Genomic DNA, 12,985 nt, shown 5'->3' with positions numbered 1-12,985 from the left:
CTGAGGTATGTCAGGACGACACTGATGTCCCAAATATGGGTATACCTGGGCTTGGGGGGCTTAATATTATAAATGCCCCTCATAAGTTTTACCACCAGTGGATGGGATCCCATTGCCTGATGTCCTGCTGGTTTGAGGTAAGCAGAAAGAGCACTACGTGCTGTGTTGATGGCACTGTAGCTGATCCCTTCATGATGGTGTAGATAGGCTAGGAACTCCAATACGTTGGTTACTGTGGCTGTTTCATATGTTGTCCCTGTTTCCTGGCAGTACTTTTCCCATTTTTTGATGCTGGTTAAGTACTGCCTTTTGGTGGATGTTCGAAGGGATGCTGACATGGTGGTGATGGTTTGTTCGGACAATCCCAGGTCCAGGTAAGGTCTGTTCAGAACCTGCAACCCAGGAGTTTAATGTCTTCATGGCATGGGTGGCTTATGCCTGATACTGGGTGAGTTAATAGTCCTGGATCACTGGGAAACACCATAGGTGATTTTACCACCATGTCATGTAGTACTGGGAACCATGGCTGTGTAGGCCAGTCGGGCACCATCAAAATACCAGAAGCAGAGTCCATCTGTATTTTGCGAAGTACCCGACTGATGAGGCAGAAGGGGGGAAAGGCATAGAAAAAGAACTTTCCCCAATCCAGCATGAAGGCATCTACCGCTGCTGCCTCTGGGTCTGGTTCCCAAGCGACATACATAGGTAACTGGTGATTTAGTCTTGATGCAAATAAATCGATATCTGGCGTTCCATATTGCTTGATAACTTTAGCAAATACTTTAGGGTTTAACATCCATTCGATGTTGTCATTGAATTTGCGTGACCTGGTGTCTGCCACTGTGTTTAGCTTACCTGGAGCTCTGATATTGCTTCCGTGGGTAATATCATGACACGATCATAGTGACCTCTATGTCGTTTTAGTGCCTGTACCTTTGCTCTTTGTAAATTTTGATAGTGCAAAGGTCCTAATTGTGTAGCCGGAAATGCTGCTACCATTTTACCAATCACTGTTGCTACTTGTCGAATAGTTGGTCTTTTGTTGACCATTAAATTATTGCATGATTGTGCTAATCCAAACATTTTCTCCCTTGGCAGGGTAACAGTCATATGGACTGAGTTAATTGTGAAACCCAGGTAGTCCATGATAGTGGATGGATTTAACTTAGATTTGTCTGGATGTAGGATGAACCCCAGCGTTTCAAGGAGCTGTTTTGTAGCTGAGACTGCTGCCACAGCCAGTTCCATTGTTTTCCCCACTATGAGGATATCATCCAAATATGCCATGACAATATGTTTTTGTTTCCTTAGTATTGCCATGGCTGGCTTCAATATTTTTGTGAATAATCTTGGGGCTGAAGTTAGATCAGTAGGCAATGCTTTGTACTGCCACGGCTGCCCCATCCAGATAAAATTTAGGTATCTGCTATGATCCTTGTGTATGGGTATTAGATAGTAAGCATCTTTGAGATCAATGCTTGCCATGTAGTATCCTTTGGAAATCAGTTGTCTAGCAGTAACAAATGTTTCCATTTTGAAATGTATATACTTAACAAACTTGTTTAGTGATGTTAAGTCAATGATGATGCGACATCCACCATCTTTTTTGGTTTTGGTGAATATATTGGATACAAATTCCAAGGGTTCATGTTTGGTCTTTTCTATGACCCCCTTTGTGATAAGTCTCACCAGTTCAGCTTGTCCCTCCCGTTGCTCTTTGACGGAGGGAGAAAATACCCTTTGGGGCCAATGTTGAACTGGCGGCGTTTTTTCTGATATAAACTGAATTTTATATCCACTAATGCTGTTGAGTATATACTTGTCACTCGTGACCATACCCCATGCTTCTTTAAACAAGTGTAATCTCCCCCCTGTTAGTAAAGCACCCTTATTCTCTATATGCTGGTAGGAACCAGACCCACCTACCTCCATGGTTATTGGCGATTCTGTTTCTTCATTTTCCTGAAGGTTCTGTTCTGACGTGCTGGCGATGTTGGGGGGAGGCGCATTTTCCAGGGGGTCCGCTGCGGGCCCTGATCTAAAAAAGATCTTTGGGGATAATGTGCGGTCCCCAAGCGTTCACCAGTCCCATATTGCGGACGTCGACTGGTGGATGCCGTGGGGTGCTGCCGCTTGGGTATCGGAGGTCTTGGTTTGCTCGTCCCGGGGCCTGCCCTCATTAGGCCGAAGGTTTTTGATGCTTCCTCCATCTCCTTCAGTTTTTTAATGAGATCTTTCCCAAATAGCAGCGCGTCCGTCTCCGCAGCTGGGGCTTTACACAAGCCAGCAAATTTGGGATTGGGGGCAGGTCTTATGTTTTCCCTCCGGAGATTGTTGATCTCAAATTGTGTGGTACACATTAATGCCAGCACATCCTGCTGGCAGGTATCCATCTCCGTGGTCTCCACGGAACGAGCAAAGGCTGTGATGGCCGACGTCAGGAGCCTTAGGATCCGCTGTAGCTTGAGTTCTTGGGACCGGATGTGTGACCCCACATGCCCCCAGATTTGGCTGTTGACACTTTTTACTTTGAGGGCCTCACAGTTTTCTGGTGCTGTGTGTTGTTCCAGCACCTCAGCGAGCACCTTTTCCAGTAATGGTTTATTGGATAGATGGTTGATGCTGGCCGCCATTCTTGGTTCCAGCCCGTGGGGTTGCTACAAAGCGGTCCACCACACCCAACAGCTCTTCCTGTTCCTGCACCCCTGGCATACTCCCGAATTTGTCCGCCTGCCCCTGTTCCAGACCAGCCCAGCCCTGGTCACCAATGCTAGCCTCCAGTAATGAGGGAGCAGAGGGCAGTGCACAAGACACTGTGGAGGAGGTACCTGTCCTTCCTCCCCGGGAACGCTCTTGCTGCGTGACCCGGTGGAGCATCTGCTCCAGGAGCTGCTGAATGCAGCTCAGGCGGCTGTCTCTCCTCCGCTTTGGTGGAGACATGTCCCCCTCCGACGAATCGGAGATGATCAGCCGGTTGGACTTCCTGGCCGCTTTCCCAGTCCGCCGTGCAGGCTTTGGCGAGACTGGGCTCGGCTCGGTCTCGGGGATAGCGAAACGCTCTGAGAGCGACGCAGCCGCCGGTTGCTGCCCCGCTGGAATGGAACGCTCCTCTGGTAGAGTTGAAGCGGGGGCAGTTCTCTTCGAGAGTTTTCTGTGTTGTGTCGACATTCTGAAAGGCAAACACAACTCCTCCGTTATTCCAAACGCACCGTATACTTACCTGACGGTCCGTTTTAAAGTGCAGCTGGAGAGCCTGACTCCAGCTGCCGCCGCTGTTGCACTGCTGGCATAATGCCGCGCCTGCGCACTGAGCGGGTTCTTCACGTAGTCACTCACGTGACTCCGAAGTAAAATCAGTACCCATTCCTGCTTTTCCCCCCATATCCCTTGATGTCTTTAGCCCACAGCTAAATCTAACCCCCTCTTGAAAACATTGGAGATGCAAATTCTCCTTCATCCCACTGAGTCTGCACCAATCAGCCATGCCCACACATTAACACTATCCCACATGCACCAGGGCCAATTTTACATTTACACCAAGCCAATTAACCTACAAACCTGTACTTCTTTGGAGTGTGGGAGGAAACCGATGATCTCGGAGAAAACCTGCGCAGGTCACGGGGAGAACGTACAAACTACGTACAGACAGCACCCGTAGCCGGGATTGAACCCGGGTCTCTGACTCTGTAAGCGCTGTAACGCAGCAACTCTACCGCGGCACCACCGTGCCGCCACGGACGGGAGAATGCCCTTCACACGCCAAGATTCTCAGCACAGGTGATGTTGATTGTTAGTAACGTATCATATTGGAAGTAAAAATATCTTGTATACATTGCGTCGTCTATATATTTAGCGTGCCTATTCATAACTTTAATTAATTCAAGAAGCAGCTGCCTACACAGATGCAATCCTTCTTCAAGTCAACAAACCACGAGGTGTGCTGAGCATAACGAAAGTGGGCTCAAAGATTCAATGGATATTTATTGTCACGTATGTAATTAAATATTACACAGTGAAATTCATTTTGCAAAGAATACCGACACCGCCATGTTTGGCGCCGTTTCATCAAGGTCAATGTCCGGATTGCTGCGAGCTTGTTCTACCGAAGCAGCTCCTGATCCTCTCCATCGCCCACAACAAGCTCGGACCCCGATAGATTAAAACAATTCATTCCCTCTGAGATGGAGTCATAGAGTCATACAGCATAGAAACAGGCCCTTCGGCCCAGCTTGCTCACAACGGCCAACATGTCCCAGCTACATTAGTCCCACCTGCCTGCGTTTTGCCATATCCCTCCAAACCTGTCCTATCCATGTACCTGTCCAACTGTTTCTAAAATGTTGGGATAGTCCCTGCCTCAATTACCTCCTCTGGCAGCTTGTTCCACACACCCACCACCCTTTGTGTGAAAATGATACCCCTCAGATTCCTAATAAATCTTTTCCCATTCACCTTAAACCTAATGTTCGAGAATTCATCAATTGCCAAACACCTTTAGAACAATTTGTCTGAATAAGGATCCCGACCCGAAACGTCACCTGTCCATTCTCTCCAGGGATGCTGCCTGATCCGCTCAGTTACTCCAATATATTTGTGGCTGCCTTTGGCATAAGCCAGCATCTGCAGTTCATTTTGTTAGTTCTTTTGCAAATCGTCTACGTCCTTCAACTTGTTCACTTTCAAAGAGGTTTTTAAAAAGATAAAAAAGAATAAAAATGTAGAGTTTGCACGTTCTATCCTGTGACCGCGTGGGTTTCCTCTGGGTGCTCTGGTTTCCTCCCACATGGGCGGCACGGTGGCACCTTGGTAGAGCAGCTGCCTTACAGCGCTTTCAGCACCAGAGAGCCGGGTTCGATCCTGACTACGGCTGCTGCCTGTGCGGAGTTTGCACGATCTCCCCGTGACCTGCGTGGGTTTTCTCCAATATCTACGGTTTCTTCCCACACTCCAAATACATACAGGTTTGTAGGTTAATTGGCTTTGTATGAATGTAAAATTGTCCTTCGAGCGTGTAGGATAGAGTTAATGTGCGGACATTGCTGGTTGACGAGGACTCGGTGTACCGTCGAGCCTGATTCCGCGCTGTATCTCTAAAAACAAATGGCAGACCTCTACCGGTTTGTATGTTCATTTGCCTCTGTAAAATGTTCCTTGGCATGTCGGGCGCTGATGAGAAAGTGGAATAACAACGTGGGTACGAGTGATCGATGGTCAGCATGGATCTGGTGGGCCATTTCCATGCTGTATCTATAAAAGTAAAAATATTTGCCAAGAAAGTTTCTCAAGCAAGTTAGGCAAAAATTCCGTAGTATGTCAATAACTACTTTCTGAACTTTCCACATCAGTGGCATGAGAAGTACTCTGTACAATCGTAAGAATACTAAAAATATTCATACATTCACAATCACAAACAAAACAAATCAATTTTTACTACCTAAATCCCTTGTTCCAGTATTTACATTTTATTGGCATCTATTGTGGAAAAAATCACCTGAATAATTCCATGTGTAGAGAGTTTATTGCCTTCAGTCAGACTCAGAATATATTTTAAATCGCTAAATGTCAAAGTAGTAATATTCACTGTTGCAATGTTTCATCTGTAACTGTAAACGTTACCCTGTTGTTTACAAGGGTTTATCATTTTATCCCCCCCCCCCCCCAAATGTGCTGTTAGTTTAGTTTATTGTCACGTATACAGGGGTACGGTGAAAAGCTTTTGTTGCGTGCTGGCCAGTCTGAGCACTGAGCTGCCTCTGAATGAAATAGATCTAAATGTACCTTTATAGAAGCAATTTTTGTTATTGCGACACGATATGATACGGTAGAACTTTATTTATCCCAGGAGGGAAATTGATCTGCCAACAGTCATAAAACACAAAATACATTGTTTAGAAATTGAAAGCACTTAAATGCCACGCTGTTGAGAATATTTATCATCAAACGATTGCTTGGCAAACAGATATTGCCTCTAAACAGATATTGCACAGTGCACGAATCTCCTTCAGCAATTGCCGTGGTCACAAGAAGATAGACACAAAATGCTGGAGTAACTCAGCAGGTCAGGCAGCATCTCTGGAGAGAAGGAATGGGTGACGTTTCGAGTCGAGACCCTTCTTCGGACGTATCATCTCTGCCCCCACCTCAACGAGTTCCGGGTCCTCCACGACATACAGCTTTTCTACCACTGGCTCGAAGGGCCGAATGGCCTCCTCCTGCACCTAAGTAGTCAAAGTATCCTTTATTGTCATTCAGACCTTTCGGTCTGAACGAAATTTCGTTGCATTGCAGTCATACATATAATAAAATAACAAAACACACAATAAACACAAATTTAACACCCACCACAGTGGATGTTACATCTGTCTATTTGTCTATTGTCTACCGTCGCGTCGACCTCCGTGCCTTCAGTTCAGTTTAGTTTATTGTCACATGTACCGAGGTACAGTGGAAAGAAAAGAAAACATGCTAACCAGTCTGCAGAAAGACAATACATGATGACAATGTATAGATACATGATAAGCAAATAACATTTAATGCAAGGTAAAGCCAGCAAAGTCTGCTCAAGGATAGTCTGAGGGACATCAAAGAGGTAGATAGTAGTTCAGCACTGCTCTCTGGTTGTGCTAGCATGATTCAATTGCCTGATAACAGCTGGGAAGAAACCGTCCCTGAATCTGGAGGTGCGCGTTTTCACAATTCTATACTTTTTGCCTGATGGGAGAGGGGAGAAGAGGGAGTGGCCAGGGTGCGACTGGTCCTTGATTATGCTGCTGGCCTTGCCGAGGCAGCGTGAGGTATAAATGGAATCAATAGAAGGAGGTTGGTTTGTGTGATGGCCCGGGCTGCGACCACAATTTGCTTCCTTTTTCGCTGGGAAGGAGTCCTCACCACCCAGTGATGACCCTTTCTCCCGTCTCCACCAGTCCCCCTCCTCTTGGAGTCTACCAGACGACCTTCTATCATCATTGGACCTGTTCATTTCAAAACTGCTGGCGTGACATCAACTATCTCAACTTTTCCAAGTTTGCGGATGACACTAAGCTGGGGAGCAGTGTTAGCTATGAGGAGGATGCTAGGAGACTGCAAGGTGACTTGGATAGGCTGGGTGAGTGGGCAAATGTTTGGCTGATGCAGTATAATGTGGATAAATGTGAGGTTATCCATTTTGGTGGCAAAAACAGGAAAGCAGACTATTATCTAAATGGTGGCCGATTAGGAAAAGGGGAGATGCAGCGAGACCTGGGTGTCATGGTACACCAGTCATTGAAAGTAGGCATGCAGGTGCAGCAGGCAGTGAAGAAAGCGAATGGTATGTTAGCTTTCATAGCAAAAGGATTTGAGTATAGGAGCAGGGAGGTTCTACTGCAGTTGTACAGGGTCTTGGTGAGACCACACCTGGAGTATTGCGTACAGTTTTGGTCTCCAAATCTGAGGAAGGACATTATTGCCATAGAGGGAGTGCAGAGAAGGTTCACCAGACTGATTCCTGGGATGTCAGGACTGTCTTATGAAGAAAGACTGGATAGACTTGGTTTATACTCTCTAGAATTTAGGAGATTGAGAGGGGATCTTATAGAAACTTACAAAATTCTTAAGGGGTTGGACAGGCTAGATGCAGGAAGATTGCTCCCGATGTTGGGGAAGTCCAGGACAAGGGGTCACAGCTTAAGGATAAGGGGGAAATCCTTTAAAACCGAGATGAGAAGAAATCTTTTCACACAGAGAGTGGTGAATCTCTGGAACTCTCTGCCACAGAGGGTAGTCGAGGCCAGTTCATTGGCTATATTTAAGAGGGAGTTAGATGTGGCCCTTGTGGCTAAGGGGATCAGAGGGTATGGAGAGAAGGCAGGTACGGGATACTGAGTTGGATGATCAGCCATGATCATATTGAATGGCGGTGCAGGCTCGAAGGGCCGAATGGCCTACTCCTGCACCTAATTTCTATGTTTCTAGGTTTCTATGTTTTCCACTCCCCTTCCCTACTCTAACTAAATATTAACTGCGTGCCTAATCACATTCTACCCTGCTGAATCTAATATCCAGAATATAGAATGATCGAATAATAAATTGTTCACTGTACCTCAGTGTACATGATAATTAACCAAAACCCAATTAACCATTATTAACACCTAAATAGACACAAAATGCACAAAGTAACTCAGCGGGACTGGCAGCATCTCTGGAGAGAAGGAATGGGTGACGTTTCGGGTCGAGACCCTTCTGATGTAATCTCCTCATTGCTTCACGAAGTTCAGTATTTCCTTTATTCCCTATTCTTAAGTATCTGCACTGGTTTCTCCCCAGCAAATTGATTTCACCTTCCAAGGCTACCTGCACAATCTTCAGTTCCTTCTCGCCTTTACACAAGCTCCGCTTTTGACAGTGGCTGCAATTTCCGTCGATCAATTGGTGTCTGGGAACAGTTTGATTTTTCACCTCACAGTGTTCACAAACCTTCCACAGACCCTTCCATTGAATTAACCTTCCTTCCACTTCTGAGACAGCCCTTGATGTCCGTGGAGCGTCGCGGCAGGTGCCTCAATGTTAACGGGCAGATGCAAGTTAGATTTGCTGCAGGGATATTAGAAGACGCTGAAAGAAACTGTGCTGATCAGAAAGGATGTTGTGGAGACTGCAACATCATCACAGTGCACCTTTTGAAATTAAAGCCCCTGTCCCACTTAGGAGAGCTAAACAGCAACCTCTGGTGACCTTGCCCGCCACCCAAGGTTTCCATGAGGTCACCGGAGGTTTTGGTCACTCTCCCTAATGGTCAAAAGTGCTTTCTGCGTGGTCGAGGCTTCATCCAGGTTGCTGCTATTTTGCCATAGAGGGAGTACAGAGAAGGTTCACCAGACTGATTCCTGGGATGTCAGGACTTTCATATGAAGAAAGATTGGATTAACTCGGCTTGTACTCGCTAGAATTTAGAAGATTGAGGGGGGATCTTATAGAAACTTACAAAATTCTTAAGGGGTTGGACAGGCTAGATGCAGGAAGATTGTTCCAGATGTTGGGGAAGTCCAGAACAAGGGGGAAATCTTTTAGGACCGAGATGAGGAAAACATTTTTCACACAGAGAGTGGTGAATCTCTGGAATTCTCTGCCACAGAAGGTAGTTGAGGCCAGTTCATTGGCTATATTTAAGAGGGAGTTAGAAGTGGCCCTTGTGGCTAAAGGGATCAGGGGGTATGGAGAGAAGGCAGGTAGAGGATACTGAGTTGGATGATCAGCCATGATCATATTGAATGGCCTACTCCTGCACCTATTTTCTATGTTTCTATGTTTCTATGTTCATCATGATTAAAACCGGCCTCGACTAAAAATAGGTTGCCGTTTTAAAAATCGATCTTTTTTTAGTCGCAGGTCTAGTCGAAGCCGGTCTTCTTCATAGTTGAGGAAGGTTTTCAACATATGCGTGGGAGGTGGTAGGAGGTTGCAGGTCACCTCGACCTTGATTTTTATTTTTTTGGGTGGCGGGCAAGGTCACCAGAGGTTGCTGTTTGGGTCTCCTAAGTGGGACAGGGGCTTCATTAATCGTCTCGTTTCATCCTGCTGACGCGACGCTTTTTGTTTGCTGTCTTTCAGCTCGTTCTTTACCCGACTCCCAACAGTCTGAAGACACCAGAATTGCTCACGATGGTGACACCAAAAAATAGCCAAGATTCAGATCTGAAAATGAAACTGGCGGTAAAGATGGATAAACCTCCAAACATGAAACACTGCGGGTAAGTCTGCAACGTGAGTAGGTTGGAGATACAGCTGTGCATTGGCTCTGACAGAGCTGATTTTGTGTACTGGTAAAGCCTTGGGATAATGGAGAGGGAAAGACAGCACAGAGTGCAAGCGCTACACATCGTCTGAAGCAGGGTCTCAACCCGAAACGTCACCCATTCCTTCTCTCCAGAGATGCTGCCTGTCCCGCTGAGTTACTCCAGCTTTTTGTGTGTCTGTCAAGGAACTGCAGATGCTGGTTTAAACCGAAGACAGACACGGAAAGCTGGAGTAACTCAGCGGGACAGACAGCATCTATGGAGAGAAGGTATAGATGACTTTTTTTGTGTCGAGACCCTATTTCAGACTGAGAGTCAGGGGAAAGGGGAACGAGAGATATAGAGGGTACTTAGTAAACTTAGCAAACGCCTCCGTTGCCATGCTGTGAGAACGGAGAGGTTGAGAAGGAGTTTCTTCCCAGAGGCCATTCGGACTGTAAACTCCTATCTCACCAGGGACTAACTTTACTGAACGTTTTTCCTTCCGCCCACAATATTTAATATGTAAAAGAATATGTGTGTGTTTATGATTGTGTTTATAGTTTGTTTGGTTGTTTATTTGTTTGTCTTTTTGCACAAAGTCCGCGAGCATTGCCACTTTACATCTCGTATGTGTATGTGACGAATAAACTTGACTTGACTTGAATAAACTTGACTTGACTTGACAAATGAATGGAAGATTTGCAGAAAGCAACGATAATCAAGGAAATGTGGAGTCCACAATGGTCCATTGTTGGCTGTGGGATAGGTTATAATGAGTTATCCAGACACTGAAACTCAACAGGACGACAGTGAAACAAGTATGATGACCACACTCACCTGGAAGATTGTAGTGTGTATTAGTTTAGTTTAGAGATACAGTGCAGAAAGGCCCTTCAGCACACCGAGTCCGCACTGACCAATGTTCCCTGCACATTAGCACTGTCTTACATTTATTCCAAGCCAATTAACCTACAAACATGTACGTCTTTGGAGTGTGGGAGGAGAGAAAAGATCTCGGAGAAAAGCCACGCAGGGGAGAACGTGCAAACTCCGTACAGACAGCACCCGTAGTCGGGATCGAACCCGGGTCTCCGTCGTTGTAAGCCCTGTAAGGCAGTAACTCTACTGCTGCACCACCGTGCCGTGTGTTGTGATATGTCCTTTCAAGAGATGGCCGCGTGACGTGTGTGTAAGTGATGTGTAAGCATTTGGGATAGTACAGCCTTACGGTGCATAGTGTTGTTCAGTATCTGACAAAGATAGACACAAAATGCTGGAGTAACTCAGTGGGCCAGGCAACATCTCTGGAGGAAAAGGATAGGTGACGTTTTGATCTGGGAACCGTTCTTCAGACTTTCAGTCTGATTTCTGTATTACTGCCCAAGTTTCCTCTGCGGGCTCCTGTTTCCATCCACATTAGGAGAGTTCGGAGGGAACGAGAGATCAGCCTTGATTGAATGGCGGAGTAGACTTGATGGGCTACCCATCATTGATCCTATCACTTGTGACCTTATTCCAAAGACTTGGCTGCTGTAAACTACCCCCTCACTGTGCATTAAAAGAATCAGAGAGGAATTGGCGGACATGTGAGAGAGAATCAGATGGAAGTAGAGATCAGAGGGAATGGAATTGATGGAACCTGGTAGCTGGTACAAATAGCTGACCTCGATGTCATAATACGTAAGTGATAGATAAATAAATAATGTTCCAGTGAAGTGTCTTGAGATACTTGGCTTTGATAAAAAATATGGACCAATACAAGTTTTTGTTTTGTTGAGCTCAAGAGTTTGGATAGTACAAGAGGTTATTGCAGAATTGGCATAGCCGATTGGAAAACGGCATGTAAACCCTTTCCGTTTTCCTCTCTAGAATTCCAAGCATGAGAAGCACTTGAAGACCTGTCCCACTGTACGAGTTCATTCAAGAGCTCTCCCGAGTTTAAAAAAAAATCAAACTCGTGGTAAGCACAGAGAATGAACGTAGCGGGTACGTCGGAGCTCGGGGACGTCTCTTAGCGGCTCGTAACGCTAACGGCAGGTACTCGGGAAACGCGGTAAGCTCGGGAAGACTCGTGAAGATTTTTCAACGTTGAAAAATGTCCACCAAAGCCCCGCGTACCGACGAGCGGCCATTACCGTAAATCTCCGAGTTCGAATCAGGGCAAACTCGGGAGAACTCTTTGAATGAACTCGTACCGTGGGACAGGGCTTTAAGCATCCAAACGTTCATAGCTAATGGCATCATTTCAGATTCCACACAGTGGCTATCATTAGAGAAATACATCTCTCCACATACAATCCATTAGACCAACAATACTGGGTGGCATGGTGGCTCCAAAAAGCTGCCTCACAGCGCCAGAGATCCGGATTCAATCCTGACCGCGGGTGCTGTCTGTACGGAGTTTGTACATTCTCCCCGTGACCTGCGTGGGTTTTCTCAGGGAGCTCCAGTTTCCTCCCACGATCCAAAGACGTACATGTTTGTAGGTTATTTGGCTTGGAATAAATGTAAATTGTCCCTAGTGTGTTCAGGACAGTGCTAATGTGCCGGGATCACTGGTCGGTGCGGACTCTGTAGGCTGAAGATAGACACAAAAAGCTGGCGTAACTCAGCGGGACAGGCAGCATCTCTGGAGAGAAGGAATGGGTGATGTTTTGGGTTGAGACCCTTCTTCAGACATGTTAAGGATAAGGGGAACAAGAGATATAGATGGTGATGTGGAGAGATAATAAACAATGATAAAAGAAAAAGGCGTTTCGGGTCGAGACCCTTCCTCAGACTCATGGGCTTCGGTAAAATTGTCCCTAGTGTGTGTAGGATAGTGCTAGTGTACGGGGATCGCTTGTCGGCACAGACTCGGTGGGCCACAGCGTGTTTCTAGACTGTATCTCTAAACTAATAAAAACTAAACGAAAGAGTCAAGGCCAATTTTTAACAGGCTCCTCCACTGTGCATCTGGTTGTACAAGGAGACTGAATCTTTGTCATCAATGCTGGCATTAACCATGAATGATGGACAGATTGACTGAACTAAAGGCTGGACCGATGTCATGGTATCAGGCTGAATAAGACAATTAAGGGTGATCGTGACGATGTCTTTCCTTGTGTCACCACAGGGAGTTTCCTCTGTAGTTACCACAATCACATTTGTTTCCTTTCATGATGAAGGCCATGATTATAGCCCATCTCTTCCCAGATTAGATTGTGCAATTTGACCGAAAAGTCAAGCAT

The 12,985-nt window shown here is 46.0% G+C and overlaps 1 protein-coding gene across 6 annotated transcripts in view; it reads left to right on the top strand.

Moving 5' to 3' along the window:
- Positions 1–12,985, top strand: part of cadps2 (calcium dependent secretion activator 2) — a 393,466-nt gene that overhangs the window by 164,145 nt on the left and 216,336 nt on the right. For all 6 annotated transcript variants that reach the window (XM_033037622.1, XM_033037627.1, XM_033037625.1 and 3 more), the window contains exon 8: positions 9,589–9,728. In XM_033037622.1, the coding sequence (XP_032893513.1) occupies positions 9,589–9,728 (140 nt within the window). The remainder of the gene's footprint in view (positions 1–9,588; positions 9,729–12,985) is intronic.

The sequence above is a fragment of the Amblyraja radiata genome, chromosome 19, assembly GCF_010909765.2.
Source record: "Amblyraja radiata isolate CabotCenter1 chromosome 19, sAmbRad1.1.pri, whole genome shotgun sequence".
NCBI classification, from domain to species: Eukaryota; Metazoa; Chordata; class Chondrichthyes; order Rajiformes; family Rajidae; genus Amblyraja; species Amblyraja radiata.
Note: the sequence above shows the minus strand (reverse complement) of the source record. Positions and strands in the feature narration are given on the sequence as shown.